The 22,043-nt window shown below is 34.6% G+C and overlaps 1 protein-coding gene across 1 annotated transcript; it reads right to left on the bottom strand.

The window, feature by feature from the left end:
- On the bottom strand, positions 1,387 to 21,550 carry LOC109823374. The gene is made up of 2 exons (XM_020389648.1): positions 21,209 to 21,550; positions 1,387 to 1,434 (listed from the first exon to the last, which is right to left on the bottom strand). The coding sequence occupies exons 1-2, from the start codon at positions 21,548 to 21,550 to the stop codon at positions 1,387 to 1,389; spliced, it is 390 nt and encodes a 129-aa protein (XP_020245237.1).

Raw genomic sequence — 22,043 nt, 5'->3', positions numbered from 1 at the left:
AGATTCAGATGTCAGCACTGACACTGTATTTAAGGTACTCATGGTCAACATGACTTCGGCTCAGCCAATAAAGACTTAAGAGGATGATAATTTGCTCTTGTGTGAAGATCCATTGAGTAGGCAACTCGGCATACAGTGGGAAAATCAATTTGAACAACATGAACCTCCTACTGATGATAAAATGATTCGACGAGTCTAACCCGAAACCTATATTCATAAGTGATAGCCTATCACTTGAAGAAAAGGAGGACCATGTCACTCTCATTCGTGAATATATCAATGGATTCTCTTGGAATTATGAGGACATGCCGGGTCTTTATCCTCAGGTGACCATGCATCACCTTAAAATCAAACTAGACGCTAAGCCTGTTAAGCAACAACAACGGCGATTTAGGCCCCAGATCATGGAAGCAATTAAAATTAAAGTCAAAAAGTTCATTGAATTGGGATTTATCCATGAGGAACAACATCCTGATTAGGTGGCCAATATTGTTCCTGTTCTAAAAAAGAACGGGAAGATTCAAGTATGCATTAACGTCTGAGATTTAAATTCGGCTTGTCCAAAGGACTATTTTCATTTACCTATCATGGATGTCATTATTGACAATACGTGCGGGTTTAAAAGGATGTCCTTTATGGATGGATTCTCAGGGTACAACCAAATTAAGATGTATTCTAATGATGAGAAGCATACTTCTTTTCGAACACCTTCAGGAATATACGGTTACATAGTAATGCCCTTAGGGTTGAAGAATGCTGGCGCTACATATCAACGTGTCTTGGTAACTATTTTCTGAGAACATTTAAGGAAGATTGTGGAATTTTATATTGATGACCTAGTTGTCAAAAGTCATGATAAGGGAGATCATTTATATGACTTGAAAACAATGTTCGATCTCATGCAGACGCACCAATTAAAGATGAACCCAACCAAGTCATTCCTAGGAATGGCCAGCGGTAAATTCTTTGGGTTCGTAGTCACAGCTAATGGAATTCATCTTGACCCAGAAAAGTCAAAACTATTCAAGAGCTTCTGCCTCCAAAAAACCCTAAGGAACTTTGTAGTCTACAGGGGCATTTAGCGTACATGTTTAACCAACACAATCACTATCTCTCTAATGGAAATAACAAATAGGTAAAGGTACAAAACAGGCAAATAATAGAAGTAGTACAAAATTAGATATGCACAGAAGAAGTATATCAACAAATGAGCCCAACTGAAATAAAATGAAAATATCTCTGAGTCTGAAATACATCTAACCACAATGAGTCAAATGAAATCTTACTAAGGTACTCAGCCTCTACAAAATAAATACAACTCTAAAGTCTGAACAATGAACATAACTATACAGTGGAGCTTCAGCTACTAAGACTGTGCGACGGTAACTATGCTAGAACTCCGTCATCCCGCGGCTCTCCGAATCTCTGATCAACCTGAAAGAGATAATTTAAACAAAAAGAACAACAACAAGAGCGTCAGAGCGCTACAGCAAGATCACCTCCATCCGTCCCCAGAAGAAGAGCTACTAGATGGAGTGGATGCTCTATCTATTAAGTATAGTCTACCTATATTATTTTTCCTGTATCTAATGGAGTTAATATTTAGACATCTACAAGACAAGACGTAGTATGTCGAACGAAATAATCCAAACAAGAAAACCCTCATATATATACCATATGTCTCAAATTGTAGATCCCTAAATACCAATTCCAACTCTATGAATAAAAACAATATTCAAAAGAAATACTCCAACCCTCAACCATATAGAACCAATGTAAAAATCTCAAACTACTTCTCAAGTAGTTGGCGTATTAATAAGAGAATATCATCCAACTCAAAAATTACCAAAGGTCATATCCTGTATGACACAAATCAAAGAATGTACCCTACTCATGGGTAATCTAACATAGGAGTAACTACAACTGATAATACATATATGTGTACATCTCCTTGTGCAATAGCGATACTCTTGTAATATTCTTACTCAATTGCTCTGCGGCAATAGGTTTTGTCTCCCTATTCCGGATACATGAAATGATAATACTTTTATAATACACTTACTCAATCATCCTACAGAAATAGGTTTTATCTCCCTATTTTCAGAGGATGTATCCAGATGATCGTACAGTGGAGTATAGACATATCAGCCAAATTTAGAAAAAACCTCGATCATCTTCGAGTATTAGTACAGCCACGGTCTTATTGCGGGAAACATCCAATACTCCTAGTGTAGTACAGCCGCAGTCTCATTACAGGAAAACATCCACACCGAGTATCCATAACTGATGAACAATACTTTATTATATGTTATTACACTTTTATCAACTCAACGTGTATCAGAAATCTCAATAGTGCATGTTAACAGAACATAAACTAAGTGTACGTACACAAATCTCGGTGTGCGTGTCCATAACTGGTGTTCACCATTATCTCAGGTGTTAAACAACACTTAAGTATCATAATATATCAGTACAAGATCGAGAAACTCTCTCGAAAATCAAAATAAAGCCAAACAAACATGCACAGGTCAAAGACTGAGTGGCGGTCGACCGCACATACACGTCGATCGACCGCGACGGATTCCAAGGGCTACCCAGGCCTCTGTCTTTCACGCGGTCGACCGCCACTAAGGTGCGGTCGACCATGGGTTAAATTTCCAGATTGTGTAGGTTTCTGCACTGTGTTGTGTTCATATTGATTTCGTTATTCAAACTTGTTTAAAATCTTACTGAAACATATGTGGAACATTGTATACATCAAATCATCATCTCTAGGAATTATATCACATATCTAACATGATTATTTGTAACAAGAAACATGCTTAAACCCTTATACTTGAATGAAACATAAAACAAACTCTTGTGTTAATCTAAAAAAAGGGGCTTTTCAACCTAATTAACCAAATTCTTCAATCTAAAGCATGAACATTTAACATATTAAACATAAGTATGATTTCCAAACAACTTAGAAAAGATAAACATTTATATAATCATATTTTTAACACTTAATTAGGTATTACAAACCTAGGATTTTCTCATCTTTAATCCACATGTAAACTTAATTAAAATGTCAAATTAGGGTTTAAACATGATTAGAACATGATTAACAAGATAAAAATAAAATTGTTAAGAACCCTAATAATCATGATCATGTTTCTATTATAAACAGTAAGAAAAATATGTAGATCTAACATTTGTTTCAGATCTAACAACAAAAATCTAATCTTTTTCATATTAGATTAAGATCTAAGCATGTAAACACAAATTAAAGTCCTAAGCTAGTTATTTAAATATAGGGATGGGTTTGGATATAAGTGATCTTGCCTTAATATCATGTGCAAGCCTCTAAAATAAGCAGCAAGCTATCCCCGAGCATAAACAACCTATTCTCCCTCGCCACACGTCGATGATCTCGCCCTCGTGTTGGTGTTTTACTTCACAAAGCTCTCCAAACTCATAAGAAAAAGATATAGGGTTTTTTAGGGGAGAGGGTGGATGCTAGGGTTCATAGATATGATAAAACAAAAGAATTTTCGTGAAAAACACAGGTAGTTATAGAGGCAAACCCGAAACAAACATGTTTGACCCGAACAAGGAAACCTAGTCTGACTAGGAAAACAACCTTCGGTATTATGGCTGTAACTTTCTCATCTGATCTTGGAATGAGGTGATCTAAGATTTGTTAGAAAGCTGTTGAAGAGATCTACAATTTTAGTCTTTTACACTTTTTTAGATTCTAACTACATAGGTGTGTAAAACCTAGAAACTCATAACTAGTTATTATTCCCGGATTTTTACTCTTTTGGCCTTTTGTGCATGTTGTGTGCATTTGCACTCATATTTTTACAAATATACATTTAATTGATCTCAAATCAATTTTTATCATACTCAAACATCAAAATATATTATTTTTTACAATATAACATATTTATCATTATTTATCATAAAATATTCAAATTTACGGGGTTTTACATTCTTTCCCCCTTAAAAGAATTTCGACCCCGAAATTCCATAATCATATCTTAGGAATTAATAATATGAGAAAAGCATTAAGAGGCGATAATCTAGACAAGGAAACCCTCCCGTATACATCTCATACCATTAATCCCTAGATATGAATCACTAGCAATATTTATGCTTAACAATCTAAAATACGAATACTCTCACTTAACCCCTAACAAAACAAAACTAGTACGTCGGGCGAAAAATCCAAACAAGGAACCCCTTATATATATACCATGTGTTCCGAATGATTAGGAGCTAAGTGTTAATACCCCCATTCTAGCGTTAAATATAAATATGACCATATAGAAAATCAAAAATCATAATCATCAATAAGCTATAACCAAATCATTTTACGCATTCGAATAGGTGCGGGTAGTCACGACGCATATCCTCCTCGTGCTCCCAAGAAGCCTCCTCAGCTCTTTTCTATCTCTATTGAACTTTAACTTAATGTATTACTTCCTTTCTAAGCTCTTGTCCTCTCTAGTAAGAATACAACCCGTGATCTCCACAGAAGTTAAATCTATCTGAAACTCAAATTCTGGTGCATCAATCACTCTCTGCTACTCCTCATCGCGCAATTACTTCTAAATTATCAAAACATAAAAAACATCGTGTATACTCGACATTGATGCTAGAAGATCTTGCCCATACAAAACAGCTCCAAAAATATTCAACTCTCATGAACGGACCAATATATCTCAGGATAAACCTTCCCCGTCTACCGAGTCGCTGAGCTTGTCGGTGATATTTTCAATAAGATATAGTCCCCAATCTCGAACTCTAACGGTCGTCGTCTCTTGTCTGCGTAACTCTTTCGACAACTATGCGCTACAAGAATACACTCACAAACCTCTGTTACCTTCCTTGTAGTCCACCACACAAGCTCCTGTCTAAGCAATAAACTTTCTTGTAATTCTGCCCAATGAATAAACAATCTATAATGCCTCCCGTACCATGCCTCATACGGTGTCATGCCAATAGTCTATGATAAATGATATTATAATCACACTCAATCAATGGGATATGATCCTCCCAGCTATCCTCTAAATCTATAATACATGTTTGTTACATGTTTTCCGATACTTGGTTTACTCTCTCTGTTTGTCCATCCGCCTGTGGGTAGACAACACTAGAATATCACAACCGGCTACTGAATAAATCCTGGAAACTCCTCTAGAAGTGCCTCTTCACATCTTTGTACATTTTCATTATACCTGGATACACTGTATATCTGGTATGATGCACCTCAACTGTCGTGAAATAAGTCATACCCTCCGGGTCTACATCAAAACACCTCCTAGTCCTACTAATGGCGTGTCCACATAAATGATAAATATTGTATCACTACTCAGAAAAGTCAAAATTGTTATTATAGTCTATCTAGCCTTAATAGTCTCAAAGGCTTCCTGGCACCCCGTGCCCAAAGCAAACTATACACCCTTCTTCGTAAGGTGTGTAAGTTATATCACAATCTTCGAAAAGTCCTGAATAAACTTTCTCTCATACCCTACCAAAACTACAAATCTCCGTAATAATTCTTAGTGGCTCCCAATCAAGTACAGCCTCAACAATAGCTGGATCCACTGTTATGCCCTCCATGCTGATGACGTGGCCTAAAAATCTAATTCTTATAGCCAAAACTCGTATCTGCTGAACTCAGTGTATCATTGATGCCTCTAATCTCGACTGTCCGCTATGCCCGTAATGCCAAAAGAGGATGATGCTCGTGTTCTGCCTCCGATCTCAAAAAGATAAGGATGTCGTCAATAAAACGACTACGAACTGGTCCTAACATGGATGAAAAACCTGGTTCATCAAATCCATGAATACCACCGGTGCATTGGTCAGTCCAAATAGCATGACAAGAACTCAAAAGACCCATATCGAGTCAGAAAATACGGTTTTGGAAATATATATTTACCACACTCGCAACTGGAACTAACTAGAACAAAGATTAATCTTCGAGAAATGCTGCGCTCCCTGCAACTGGTCAAACAAGTCATAAATCCTCGATAGTGGATCCGTAATCCGAGAAGTAACCTTGTTCAACTCATGATAATCTATACATAATTACATGTTACTGTCCTTCTTCTCCACGAAGAGGACCGGTGCTCCCATGAAAAATGACTCCAGATAATAAAACTCTGATATAACAACTCATCTAACTGAGTCTATAGCTCCCTCATCTCAACGGGTGCCATATGATATGATAGGGTGTTTGGAATATCGGTATAGTGCCTGCTACAACTCGATGCAGGGAAATAACCTCTCTCACTAGAGAAAATGTAGATATGTCCTGAACGACATCCTGATACTCTGAGACGACTCCGGTCTCGCTCAAAACTGCACCCTGATCCCGTATCATCGCCTCCTCAACGTATGCCAGAAATGACTCCGCATTCTGGTTACCCTATGAGGTTGCTACTATCTATACAATCCTAATAAATGCTCACAAGCGTACTGTTTTAGCAAAACAGTTGATACTGATATTGTAGGATGATAACCATTTCATACCAAGAATAACGTCGAAATTCGATATCCACAAAAATGACCAGGTCAAAGATGAACTCAAACTCATCTATACTAATGACACATCTCCTACATATACTCTTTAATAGGGACACCTCCCCTAAAGGAGTAGAAACTAATAACAGAACATCAAAGGGATGTGTAACTAACTAAAGCCTATACATGAAGGCATGGGATATGAAAGAATACGAAGCTCCTGAACCAAACAAGATTCGAGCTGGAAAAGAATTTACTACGAAAACTCCACTCGCACTATGATCACATGGTACGACTATATAAACTCTGTCGGTGACTGGCGACTGTTGTGCTACTGACGGTGGAACGTATGAGTCCATCTGACCCTGATGAATACTCTGAATAGCGCAATTCTAGCCTATAGGCCCCTAAATCCTCAAAATAACTGATAGTACATCTATCCTCCGATACTGGCCGTAACTGCGGTCCTAAGACTATTGACCCTGACCTCTGTAATACTGGTCTCCTGCTGGTGTACTGCAATAATTCTTCACTCTATGTTTGATCTTGTTACAATTGTATCATGTATCACAAATCATGCGCTGCTGCGTTGCTATCGAATCATGTTGTGCTCTCTTCTTATAATGTCTTTGTTGCTGATGGTAAAAATCCTTACCCCGATGATGTGTCCTCTAGATCCCACAATAAACCTCTTGCCCTTGTCATTTCCATTATGCTAGTCTTGATTTCATAATTAACTATAGGCATATCTCACTGTTTTAATCAAACTAGCTCTAACTGCTTGTCGATAATTAACTATAGGCATATCTCACTGTTTTAATCAAACTAGCTCTAACTGCTTGTCGAAGAAGTAAACAAAATTTTTCCAAATAAGTGATATTCGTTTTAATCAAACTAGCTCTAACTGCTTGTCGAAGAAGTAAACAAAATTTTTCCAAATAAGTGATATTCATTGTCTCGGTAAAAATATGAAATCGTAGCTATCCTTTGCTGCTATTCCCTAGTGATGTCCTCTATGCTGAATATTTTTAACCTCTGGTTGGGTACTGAGTCTACGTTAAGAAATTTTTACATATTCCTTTTTATTTATAAGCTGCATATGAATCCAGTGTGCCCTACACTATGGTGTTCTTAGTGTCTAATATCTTTACTATTCTTACAAAGCCAAGTCTCCTGCTCTACTGCTCTATCAACAGCTGGTTATGGTGATGATGAAATCATAGGTATTTCCTCTTTAATAGACATGACTTGTACAATTGGTGGTGCAACTCCAGAAAATAATACTACTGGCGAAAACGGATGCGCCTCTCACTCCTCGAGTGTTACAAAATCTTACAGCAAATGGTGCCATAAAGTTGATCAAATACTATAGAGCCTGTTGCGGCTCGGGCTTTGCTTGCCCAGCTCTCCAGGTACGAGTTTTATCTCGACCGGATCCTCATCCCAACATTTATAATATCAAGAGGAGAGCTTAATGAACATAGTAAATAAGGTTACAAAATATATATATACATAACGTATCACAATATGTATTCATAACATATAGTATTCATGCAAATATTTTAAATCAACATAAAATAATTGTCATAAAAAATTTCAAAAATTTTGAGATATACGCACATATCGTCCTCACTTATTCTAGGAAAATCTTAGCGTACTCTATACATGAATCCTAGGAAACTCTATCCTAGCTCCACAATTTGACACAGGAATGATCCTAAGGATGTCGGAACTAGATCTCTGATACCAACTGTGATGCCCTAGGGTTCACACAAGGCTGCAGTCCAAAGTAAAACCTGGATTGTCAAACCTGCCAAGCACCAAACACCATGCTACGACATGTTTCACCATCAGAGTCACTATCTCTCTAGTGGAAACAACAAATAGGTGAAGGTACAAAACAGGCAAATAATAGAAGTAGTACAAAATTAAATATGCACAGAAGAAGTATATCAACAAATGAGCCCAACTAAAATAGAATGAAAATATCTCTGAGTCTGAAATACATCTCAACACAATGAGTCAAATTAAATCTCACTAAGGCACTCAGCCTCTACAAAATGAATACAACTCTACAGTCTGAACAATGAACATAACTATACAGTGGAGCTTTATCTACTAAGACTGTGCGATGGTGACTATGCTAGAACTCTGTCATCCTACGGCTCTCCGAAACTCTGATCAGCCTGAAAGAGACAATTTAAACAAAAAGAATAACAACAAGAGCGTCAGAGTGCTACAGCAAGATCACCTCCTTCCGTCCCTAGGGAAAGGGCTGCTAGATGGAGTGGAGGCTCTATCTATTAAGCATAGTCTACCTATATTATTTTTCCTGTATCTAATGGAGTTAATATTTAGACACCTACAAGACGAGACGTAGTACGTCGAGCGAAATAATCCAAACAAGGAAACTCTCATATATATACCATATATCTTAAATTGTAGATCCCTAAATACCAATTCCAACTCTGTGAATAAAAACAATACTCAAAAGAAATACTCTAACCCTCAACCATATAGAACCAATGTCAAAATCTTGAACTACTTCTCAAGTAGTTGGCGTATTAATAAGAGAATATCATCCAACTTAAAAATCACCATAGGCCATATCCTGTATGCCACAAATCAAAGAATGTACCCTACTCATGTGTAATCTAACATGGGAGTAACTATAACTGATAATACATATATGTGTATATCTCCTTGTGTAATAGTGATACTCTTGTAATATTCTTACTCAACCGTTCTGCGGCAATAGGTTTTGTCTCCCTATTTCGGATACATGAAATGATGATACTTTTGTAATACTCTTACTCAATCATCCTACGAAAATAGGTTTTATCTCCCTATTTCTGGAGGATGCATCCAAATGATCGTACAGCAGAGTATGGACATATCAGCCAAATCCGAAAAAACCTGATCATCTTCGAATATTGGTACAGTCGTGGTCTCATTGTGGGAAACATTCAATACTCCTAGTGTGGTACAGCCATGGTCTTATTACGGGGAAACATCCACACCGAGCATCCATAACTGATGAATAAAACTTTATTATATGTTATTATACTTTCATCAACTCAACGTGTATCAGAAATCTTAATAGTGCATGTTAACATAACATAAACTAAGTGTACGTACACAAATCTCGATGTGCGTGTTCATAACTGGTGTTCACCATTATCTCAGGTGTTAAACAATACTTAAGCATCATAATATATTAGTACAAGATCAAGAAACTCTCTCGAAAACCAAAACAAAGCCAAACAAACATGCACAGACCAAAGACTGAGTGGCGGTCGACCGCACATACACGTCGGTCGACCGCGACGGATTCCAACCCTGCACGCGGTCGACCGCCACTAAGGCGCGGTCGACCGTGGGTTAAATTTCCAGATTGTGCAAGTTTCTGCACCATGTTGTGTTCATATCGATTTTGTGATTCAAACTTGTTTAACATATTAAACATAAGCATGATTGCCAAATTCTAAAAAAAAAGTGGCTTTTCAACCTAATTAACCAAATTCTTTAATCTAAAGCATAAATATTTAACATATTAAACATAATCATGATTGCCAAACAACTTAGAAAAGATAAACATTCATTTAATCATATTTTTAAAACTTAGGTATCACAAACCTAGGGTTTTCTCATCTTTAATCCACATGTAAACTCAATTAAAATGTCAAATTAGGGTTTAAACATGATTAGAACATGATTAACAAGATAAAAACAAAATTTTGAAGAACCCTAATCATCATGATCATGTTTCTATTATAAACAGCAAGAAAAACATGTAGATCTAACATTTGTTTTAGATCTAACAATAAAATTCTAATCTTTTTCACATTAAATTAAGATCTAAGCATGTAAACACAAATTAAACTTCTAAGCTAGTTATTTAACTATAGGGATGGGTTTAGATGCAAGTGATCTTGCCTTAATATCATGTGCAAGCCTCTGTAATAAGTAGCAAGCTATCCCTGAGCATAAACAACCAGTTCTCCCTCGCCACACGTCGATGATCTCGCCCTCGTGTCGGTGTTTTGCTTCACAAAGCCCTCCAAACTCATAAGAAAAGATCTAGGGTTTTTTAGGGGAGAGGGTGGCTGCTAGGGTTCATAGAAATGATAAAAAAAGAATTTTCATAAAAAAAACATATGTAGTTATAGAGGCAAACACGAAACAAATATGTTTGACCCGAACCAGGAAACCTAGTCTGACTAGGAAAACAACCTTCGGTATTTTGGCTGTAACTTTCCCATCCGACCTCAGAATGAGGTGATCTAAGATTAGTTAGAAATTTGCTGAAGAGACCTACAACTTTGGTCTTTTACACTTTTTAGATTCTGACTGTATATGTGTATAAAATATAGAAACTCATAACTGGTCATTATTCCCAGATTTTTACTCTTTTGGCCTTTGTGCATGTTTTGTGCATTTGCACTCATATTTTCACAAATATACATTGAATTGATCTCAAATCAATTCTTATCATATTAAAACATCAAAATATATTATTTTTTACTATATAACATATTTATTATTATTTATCATAAAATATTAAAATTTACGGGGTTTTACACATTCGTAGGTTCATTTCCAACCTATCAGGCAAGTGCCAACCATTCTCAAGACTTATGAAAAAAGGGGTATCCTTCGTATGGAATGAGGCTTGTCACAAAGCATTTGAAGAGATCAAGCAATATCTCTCCAGTCCACCAGTGTTGGTTGTACTAAAGTCAGGTAGACCATTCCTGATATATATTCGAGCTACAGAGCATGCCTTAGCAGGACTCTTAGCACAATATTATGATAATGGACATGAGTAGGTCATATATTATCTCAGTAGGACTTTATCAGGAACTGGACCTCGCTATCCTCCTATTGAGAAGGAATGCTTAGCTCTGGTCTTCATAGTCCAGAAGATGCGACATTACGTGGTTGGACAAACCATACATGTCATTTCTCAGATTAATCCTATACGGGTGTTTATGACACAGTCTGGTGCATTGAATTGGCGACTTACAAGATGGGTGTTGTTGCTTATGACGCCCATATTTTCATACATGGTTGCAGTCCAAGATAAACCTAGAGATGTCAAACATGTCATGCACCCACACTATGCAACAACAAGTTTTACCAATCACAATAATATCCTCTAGTGGAATCAAAATAAAGTACATGTACAAAACAGGCAAAGGAAAGGAAATAACTACGATAGACATGATATAGAAAGAAGTATCTCATAAATAAATCATGTCTCAATGAATAACCTAGAGTACATCTGATATCCAAAATGAATAAATATGTCTCGACAAAAAATAACTAAAAATCGTACTAAGGCACACTGCTTTTATACTATAAAATAAACTCTAAGGTCTAAACAAAAATATAAAATTACGGTGGAACCTCTAATAAATCTTATGTGATGATGACTATGTAAAAACTCTGTCATCCTGTGACTCTCCGATACTCCGAATTACCTAAAAGAATATTAGAAGAAAAAGAACAACAACAAGAGTATCGGAGCGCTATAGCAAGATCACCTTCATCCGCCCCCAGGGGAAGGGCTGCTAGATGGAGAGGAGACTCTATCTATTAAGCATAGTTTACCTAGATTATTTTTCCCTGTATCTAATGGAATTAATATTTAGATACCTACAATACGAGACATAGTACGTTGAACAAAATAATCCAAACAAGGAAACCCTCATGTATATACCATATGTCCTAAATTATAAACATCTAAACATTAATACCGAACTAAAGATAAACAATCTAAATAAAATCAATAATTAGAAATCCACAACATGAAACTGGTACGTCGCGTAAAATAATCCAAACAAGAAAACCCTCATATATATACCATAAGTCTCAAATTGTGAATCGTTAATTATTGATCCCAACTAAGAAAATAAAGAAAAGCAGTAAAAGAAAGTAAAGACATCAACATATCGTATTCATAATATCATGTATTAACCATCTAGAATGCGAATATTCCCACATAACTCCTAACTAAGTAGAACAAGTACGTCGGGCAAAAAATTCAAACAAGAAACCCCCCATATGTATACCCCATATATATACCATGTGTTCTAAAAAATTTGGAGCTAAGTGCTAATATCCCCATTCTAGCGTTAAATATAAATATGACCATATGACCAAACCCTAAACAAGAATAAATCATAATTGACCACTCAATTTTGTTGGCCTTCTCGTTTTGATAATGATTTACAAACAATTTATATCTAATATTGTTTGTCTAGTGTTTGTATTTTATATCTATTCCTTTATACAAATAGGAGGATTAGAGATTCACAGTTTATGCTACAGTAAATACTACAGTAGCATTTACTGTAGCATCATTACTGTAGCTAATAATTAATTAAAAATACTACTGTAGCACACGGATATATTGTAACATTTAAAGAATACTGTAGCAGAGCGGGATACTGTAGCACTTCCAAAAATTCAAATCATGCATATTAAAAAAAGCGGGATTACTGTAGCAAAAAAAAAATATCGTGCTTTGCACGGACCGCAAACTAGTTTTTTCTAGGCAAACAATATGTTGGAGGTTGGATGGAATTGCGTCATAACGATCATATCAAATGGAGGTTGGCGGAATAGTAGAGTGAAGCCTTGCTATCAAGTTAAAGATCCAGTTACAAGCTTAATCCAAGTTTACCAAGTTGAGCTACAATGAAGATCAAGATCAAGCTTGGTTAACATTTAGTTTAGGTTTATATTATGTGTGTTACTACTTTAAGCTCAATATTATACACACATATTTTATTGGTTTCCTTGTGTATATATATATATATATATATATACATAGTTATATATATGTACACAATTTAGCTTTGGTTTCCATGTATATATAGTTTCATATATACATACATATTTTTCGCTCTCTTTATTCTTTTGTTTTTCCCTTTTTGATGTTGTCAAAAGGGGAGAAATATTGTGAGTATACATTTCCTTGTTTATATACATGTGAATTATAACTTATATATTCATTTCTTTTCATGCATATATCCTTTTTATAAATTGTTTGTCATCATCAAAAAGGGGGAGATTGTTGGCTTTCTTGTTTTGATGATGATTTACAAACAATTTATATCTAATATTGTTTGTCTAGTATTTGTGTTTTATATTTATTCTAGGCAAACAATATGTTGGAGGTTGGATGGAATTGCGTCATAACGATCATATCAAATGGAGGTTGGCGGAATAGTAGAGTGAAGCCTTGCTATCAAGTTAAAGATCCAGTTACAAGCTTAATCCAAGTTTACCAAGTTGAGCTACAATGAAGATCAAGATCAAGCTTGGTTAACATTTAGTTTAGGTTTATATTATGTGTGTTACTACTTTAAGCTCAATATTATACACACATATTTTATTGGTTTCCTTGTGTATATATATATATATATATATATACAACACAAGTTTTGGTTTTTATGTTTATAAATATGAAATTACATATTTACATACATGTTTTGGTTTTATAGCTTTCAAGCTTATATATATGAAACAAATGAATATAATTGGAAAATACATATTTGTTTCATGTTTATATGCCTATATATGATTTCAACAATATCAAGTCTATTTAATTCAATGAAATCATGTTTTAGTGCTTTATATGTGTATTTTGTTAAAATACTATATTTATTGTTTATAGACTTCATAACAATAGTTTACATCTTTTTTTAAGTCTATAAAATCAGTTTATAAAGTTTCAAAACTTTGTTTATGTCAAAACATCAAAATTCAAGTATATCAAGTTTGCATGTTCTGGACATTTTTGTAAAATGACTAGTTTTCACAAATGAGAAGTGTAATTCTAAAAAATCTTTTTGTAACATGTTCATTAACATGTTTATAAACATTTCCCAAAGTTTCATAATTTTTAGAATTTATTTGATATTTTTAAACCATGTTTATAGTTGGTTTTTACTATTTAAAACAGGCTGTGTGCATGTCATGAGTCGACTCATGAACAGTGTTGAGTCGACTCATAAACTGTTGTGTAGTTTACATTTTGGTTCTGACGAGTCGACTCATAACATCATGAGTCGACCCATCAGGTTGAGTCGACTCTTGTCTGTCATAAGTCGACTCATGAAGTGTGCTGGAAAACTAATTTTGTTTCTGCTAAGTCGACCCATGAATTCATGAGTCGACCCATGCATGATGAGTCGACCCATGAATTTTATTAGTCGACCCATAAGTTGGTTTTTAGCCTATAACGGCTACTTATGAGTCGACTCATGAAAAGTACGAGTCGACTCATAACACTGTAACGGCTATATTTCCAGACTGTATTGTTTTTGGTCTTTTTGCCTTGTTTTCTCTTGGCTTTGGGGTTCCTATAAATATCCCCACATATCCTCAGTTCAAACTACCCAAGAAAAGTTTAAAAATAAGTTTAAGGGTGTTTAAGTTTTATTTAAGTTTTTTTAGTGTTTGTTTAAAATAGTTTTTGTTTGGGAAGAAGTTTTACACAAGTGGAGGAGATCATCTACATCGATTGAGCTTCATCTTAATCCATCTCTCCATCTTGTTTTTCAGAGAAGAATTTCTAAACTCTTATCTAGCTTTACATTTGTATATTTGTTTGATTATCATTCTTTAAAGCTAGTTTTTATATTGAGTTTAGATTTTATTTCACTCATTGTTTACACACACCCACTTGAGCTTATTGTATTTTTATACATAGTATATTTGAGTTGGTGAGAGTTGTAACAATTAAGTGTGAGCTTTCATTGTGTTCTCATCCATATTAGAGAACAATCATTTATTGTATTATGCTTATTGTGAGGTTCACTTTGTAATACACTTGTACACCAAGAGAAGTGTGTTGCGAGAGTCGGGGATCATCCCAAGAGGAGTGGCGTCGGTTGACGAACCTAGGGAGAGGTTGTATCCGAGCACTTGAGGGAGACACGTCTAGTTCCAACACTTAGTGGGTGTAGAGTGAGATTGCAAGAGTGTTGATTGTAAAGTTTTCGGTTAGCTAGAAAATCGAGTGTGAGGTGTAAACATTGTTCGGGTAAGCGTTGAAAACCCGGTTGTGATAGTGAATTTCTCCCTGAGAGTGGGGAGCAGAGACGTAGGACGGAAGGTCCAAACTCCGTGATCATATTGTGTGTTTGCATTGTTTATTTTCCTCTTGTGTTAGTTTATATATCCTTGATCATATATTTGTAATATCTCATTGCTAGGATATATTCATTTGTTCATATTGCTTATTCTTGCTTATAACATATTGTATATCTATCTTGCAAGAATAGTTTGATAATAAGTTTTAATTGTCATAAAATCGGATTAGATTAGCATAAGACCCTAATCACCCCCCCCTAGGGTCTAACAATTGGTATCAGAGCTTGGTGCTCTTTGATTTAAGGTCTAATCGCATTGAGTTAAAGATCCAAGTTATCTTTTTGTGCTAATCCAATTTTTAATTTTTATATCTTGCTTGCTTTTTACATTATGGATATGCATGGTTTAGGTTATGCCATTAATATTGCTCCTAGATTAGATAATTTTCCCTATGCCCAATGGTGTGTTAGATTTAAACTTTTTGTTCAATCTAAATACTTTGATTTATGGGAAATTATAGATGATGCTTACATTGTGCTCACTTCGGAGAAATCCAAGTGGAATAAAAATGATCATCGATTGTTTACAATGAATAATATTTTGTTAGAATATTTGCTAAATGCTTTTAATTCATCTATGTCTAACAAGTTTGTTCATTTTGATAGTGCTTATACCTTATGAAAATTTATTGAAGCACATCAAGGGGACTTGGAGGCGATCTAATAAGCTTTGGCGGATCCGGCTTCAAGTTCATATGGAGCATCATGCACACGGCCACTAGGCGATAGCCCTAGTGAGGTTTGCGAGTTCGAATCCATTGATGATTTATCTAGTGATGAACTTGCTTGTGCTAGTGAAAAATTATTGGATGCCTATAACAAATTGCATAAAAATTTTATTGAATTGTAAAGCAAGCATGAAGATTTAAAATCCAATCATGAGAAGTTAGCTTCCAAATTTGATATCATTTCTCAAAAAAATATTGCTCTTAAAGAAAACAATGATATGCTAAATTTGGAAAATAATAATTTGAAATTGGATATTGCTAACTTAACTCATGACAAAAATAATGTCATGTTAAAAGTTAAGAACATAAAAAATGATACTGCTTCTTTTATAAATGACTATTTATGTTCTACTTCTAATGTTAATCTAATATGCCTAATGTTGAGTTAAACAATGTTAAAAACCATATTTCTTATTTAGATTCAACTCTAACTACATGCATTAACAACCATAAGAAACTTATGGATATGTGTGCCAAGTCTAAATCAAAATCATCAACTCATTATGCACACATATATAGTAAAGTTTACAAGTGCTCTATTTGCAGCCGTAAATGCCATTTAGGTAAATTTTGCTATGATGCACACAAACATAAGAATACTAATTCTCCTTGTACATCTCATGTAGCTTCATCATCTTGTACACTTTCACATTCACATGCTCATTCTCACAAAATTCATCACAAGCATGCTAGTGTGTTCAAGCGTGATCATTGTGGTCGTTTTGGTCATTTGGCCGAATATTGTTTTGATTTGAAAAAAAAATATCTTTTTTGCCAAAAGTTTCTAGTAGACCACGTGTTTTTAAATATGATGTTTGTGGTAGGTTTGGACATCTTGCAAAATTTTGTTATGATATGCAAAAAGCTTGGACATCTTGCAAAATTTTGTTATGATATGCAAAAAGCTTCTAAGTTACAATATGTTCCAAATAGACCATTGTTTAATTGCAAAATTTTGTTATGATATGCAAAAAGCTTCTAAGTTACAATATGTTCCAAATAGACCATTGTTTAATGATGTTTCTCATTTGCAAGACAATTTAAAAGAACAACCTATGTTTGCAAATGTTTTTCGTGCACGAGCTAATGGTCCACAAAAATAAATGGATCTCTTTCATTGCATAAATTATAATCGGAAGGGTCATTTGAGTGATTATTACTTTGACCGTGTTAGTGCACCACATCCGCCCAAGAGGGTTCATAACCCTAGGGCTTTGAGCTTTATTGATAGGGGTCATATCCCTAAATAATCCGGCACCAAGAATGCTTGGGTGCCAAAATGATTCTTAAACCAAGAACTTTAGTGATTTTTATTTTCTTTGTCTTGGTTTTGAAAAATGTTTTGAAATTCTTGTTAATCAAAACAACTTTCTTTTGATCAATTCTTTTGTTTTCATTTTATCAACTTTGATTTTGATGAGAGGTTTGTGTTTATAACCCTCTGGGGTTATTGGGTGTTTATTCTCAAATCTTTTTTACCGGGTGCTAAAAATATTTATATGGGTTGATACTAGCTCAAGATCTAGATATGGTTGCCTCTCTTGATTTTTTTTTAAATCAATGATGGTTTGGTTTTATACTCTTAAAGATAATTTTTAGTTTTTAAAATCCATAGTTCATGATTCTTGTATGTTACTTTTGAACTATGAAAATTTTGTTTTGATTTATTGCTTTGAATTCATTATATAAGCACAAATAGATGATTCAAATTTCAATTATGCTTTATAATATATTCTTTATGTGGTTTGATCATGTTTTACAAAGAAAATTTTCTTTATTGATCAAACGTCACTTTTGGGCTTAAAATTTGATTTATGATTTCATTTGGTTGATTTATTTTCATTTTGAAAACATTTTGCATGATTCTCAAGTTCCCTTTCTTTTGATTTTCATAAATCTACTTTTATACATGATTTTTATGTTCTTTGATATGAGACACTATTTTCATATTGATATATTTATATGTATTCTCATTATCTTTTTGTATGTGAGTTGGGTTTAGCATCTATGCTTTCCCACATATGTATGCCTTAGCATTCATTTCATACTTTTATGAGGTATTTTGATAGGGGGAGCAATCCCCATATATATATATATATATATATATATATATATTTATACTCACACATGCATATTGATAGGGGGAGCTTTCGCTCTCTTTATTCTTTTGTTTTTCCCTTTTTGATGTTGTCAAAAGGGGAGAAATATTGTGAGTATACATTTCCTTGTTTATATACATGTGAATTATAACTTATATATTCATTTCTTTTCATGCATATATCCTTTTTATAAATTGTTTGTCATCATCAAAAAGGGGGAGATTGTTGGCTTTCTTGTTTTGATGATGATTTACAAACAATTTATATCTAATATTGTTTGTCTAGTATTTGTGTTTTATATTTATTCTAGGCAAACAATATGTTGGAGGTTGGATGGAATTGCGTCATAACGATTATATCAAATGGAGGTTGGCGGAATAGTGGAGTGAAGCCTTGCTATCAAGTTAAAGATCCAATTACAAGCTTCATCCAAGTTTACCAAGTTGAGCTACAATGAAGATCAAGATCAAGCTTGGGTAACATTTAGTTTAGGTTTATATTATGTGTGTTAGTACTTTAAGCTCAATATTATACACACACATTTTATTGGTTTCCTTGTATATATATATAGTTATATATATATACACACATTATAGTTTTGGTTTCTATGTATATATAGTTATATATATACATACATGTTTTGGTTTTATAGCTTTCAAGCTTATATATATGAAACAAATGAATATAATTGGAAAATACATATTTGTTTCATGTTTATATGCCTATATATGATTTCAACAATATCAAGTCTATTTAATTCAATGAAATCATGTTTTAGTGCTTTATATGTGTATTTTGAATTCAATGAAATCATGTTTTAGTGCTTTATATGTGTATTTTGTTAAAATACTATATTTATTGTTTATATACTTCAAAACAATAGTTTACATCTTTCATTAAGTCTATAAAATCAGTTTATAAAGTTTCAAAACTTTGTTTATGTCAAAACATCAAAATTCAAGTATTTAAGTCTATAAAATCAGTTTATAAAGTTTCAAAACTTTGTTTATGTCAAAACATCAAAATTCAAGTATATCAAGTTTGCATGTTCTGGACATTTTTGTAAAATGACTAGTTTTCATAAATGATAAGTGCAATTCCAAAAAATTCTTTTTGTAACATGTTCATTAACATGTTTATAAACACTTCCCAAAGTTTCATAATTTTTGGAATTTATTTGATATTTTTAAACCCTGTTTATAGTTGGTTTTTACTGTTTAAAACAGGCTGTGTGCATGTCATGAGTCGACTCATGAACAGTGTTGAGTCGACTCATAAACTGTTGTGTAGTTTACATTTTGGTTCTGACGAGTCGACTCATAACATCATGAGTCGACCCATCAGGTTGAGTCGACTCTTGTTTGTCATAAGTCGACTCATGAAGTGTGCTGGAAAACTAATTTTGTTTCTGCTGAGTTGACCCATGAATTCATGAGTCGACCCATGCATGATGAGTCGACTCATGAATTTTATGAGTCGACCCATAAGTTGGTTTTTAGCCTGTAATGGCTACTTATGAGTCGACTCATAAAAAGTACGAGTCGACTCATAACACTATAACGGTTATATTTCCATACTGTATTGTTTTTGGGTTTTTGGTCTTTTTGCCTTGTTTTCTTTTGGCTTTGGGGTTCCTATAAATATCCCCACATATCCTCAGTTCAAACTACCCAAGAAAAGTTTAAAAACAAGTTTAAGGGTGTTTAAGTTTTATTTAAGTTTTTTTAGTATTTGTTTAAAAGAGTTTTTGTTTGGGAAGAAGTTTTACACAAGTGGAGGAGATTATCTACATCGATTCAGCTTCATCTTAATCCATCTCTCCATCTTGTTTTTCAGAGAAGAATTTCTAAACTCTTATCTAGCTTTACTCTCTCCATCTTGTTTTTCAGAGAAGAATTTCTAAACTCTTATCTAGCTTTACATTTGCATATTTGTTTGATTATCATTCTTTAAAGCTAGTTTTTAAACTCTTATCTAGCTTTACATTTGCATATTTGTTTGATTATCATTCTTTAAAGCTAGTTTTTATATTGAATTTAGATTTTATTTCACTCATTGTTTATACACACCCACTTGAGCTTATTGTATTTTCATACATAGTATATTTGGGTTGGTGAGAGTTATAACAATTGAATGTGAGCTTTCACTTTGTAATATACTTGTACACCGAGAGAAGTGTGTGGCGAGAGTCGGGGATCGTCCCAAGAGGAGTGGCGTCGGTTGATGAATCTAGGGAGAGGTTGTATCCGAGCACTTAAGGGAGACACGTCTAGTACCAACACTTAGTGGGTGTAGAGTGGGATTGCAAGAGTATTGATTGTAAAGTTTTCGGTTAGCTAGAAAACCGAGTGTGAGGTGTAAACGTTGTTCGGGTAAGCGTAGAAAACCCGGTTGTGATAGTGAATTTCTCCCTGGGAGTGGGGAGCGGAGACGTAGGACGGAAGGTCCAAAATCCGTGATCATATTGTGTGTTTGCATTGTTTATTTTCCCCTTGTATTAGTTTATATATCATTGCTTATATATTTGTAATATCTCATTGCTAGGATATATTCATTTATTCATATTTCTTATTCTTGCTTATAACATATTGTATATCTATCTTGCAAGAGTAGTTTGATAATAAGTTTTAATTGGCATAAAATCGTATTAGATTAGCATAAGACCCTAATCACCCCTCCCCCCTCTAGGGTCTAACAAATTTACCTGCTCAAATAGGTGTGGGAAGTCCCGACGCATATCCTCCTCGTGCTCCCAAGAAGTCTCCTCAGTTCCTCTCCGGTTCCACTGAACTTTAACTAAGTGTATCATCTTATTTCTAAGCTTATTTTTCTCCTTGGTAAGAATGCATACCAGAATCTCAATCATAGTCAAATCATCGTGAATCTCGACCTCCGGTGCGTCCAACACTCGCTTCTCCTCCTCGTTGCGTAGATGCTTCTTAAGCATAGAAACATGAAACACATCGTGTATGCTCGACATCAAGAACGGACCAATGTACCTAGGGGCAAGCTTGCCCCATCTACTAAAATGTTGTACACCCTTCATTGGGGATACTTTTAACAAAACATAATTCCTAACCTGGAATTCTAATGGTTGTCGCCTCCGATCTACATAATTTTTCTGATGACTTTGCGCTATAAGAATACGCTCTCGAATGACTGCTACCTTCTCCGTAGTCTGTCTAACAAGCTTCGGTCTAAGCAATAGACTGTCTTCTGGTCCTGCCTAACAAATAGGTGATCTATAAGGCCTCCCATGCAATGCTTCATACGGTGCCATGTCAATAGTCCCTTGATAGCTATTATTTATAGAAAAACTCAATCAATAAGATGTGGTCCTCCAACTACCCTGAAGATCAATAACGCATGCCCTCAACATGTCCTCTAATATCTGGTTCACTCTCTCGGTCTGTCCATCTATCTATTGGTGAAATACACTAGAGTAAGATAACTGGCTACCGTAAGATTCTGGAAGCTTCTCCAAAAATATGCTGACTTCATCAACCGATCCACTATTACCCAAACTGAATCGTTCCCCT

Source organism: Asparagus officinalis, chromosome 9 (genome assembly GCF_001876935.1).
Source record: "Asparagus officinalis chromosome 9, Aspof.V1, whole genome shotgun sequence".
Taxonomy (NCBI): Eukaryota; Viridiplantae; Streptophyta; class Magnoliopsida; order Asparagales; family Asparagaceae; genus Asparagus; species Asparagus officinalis.
This window is presented reverse-complemented; position numbering and strand designations above follow the sequence as displayed.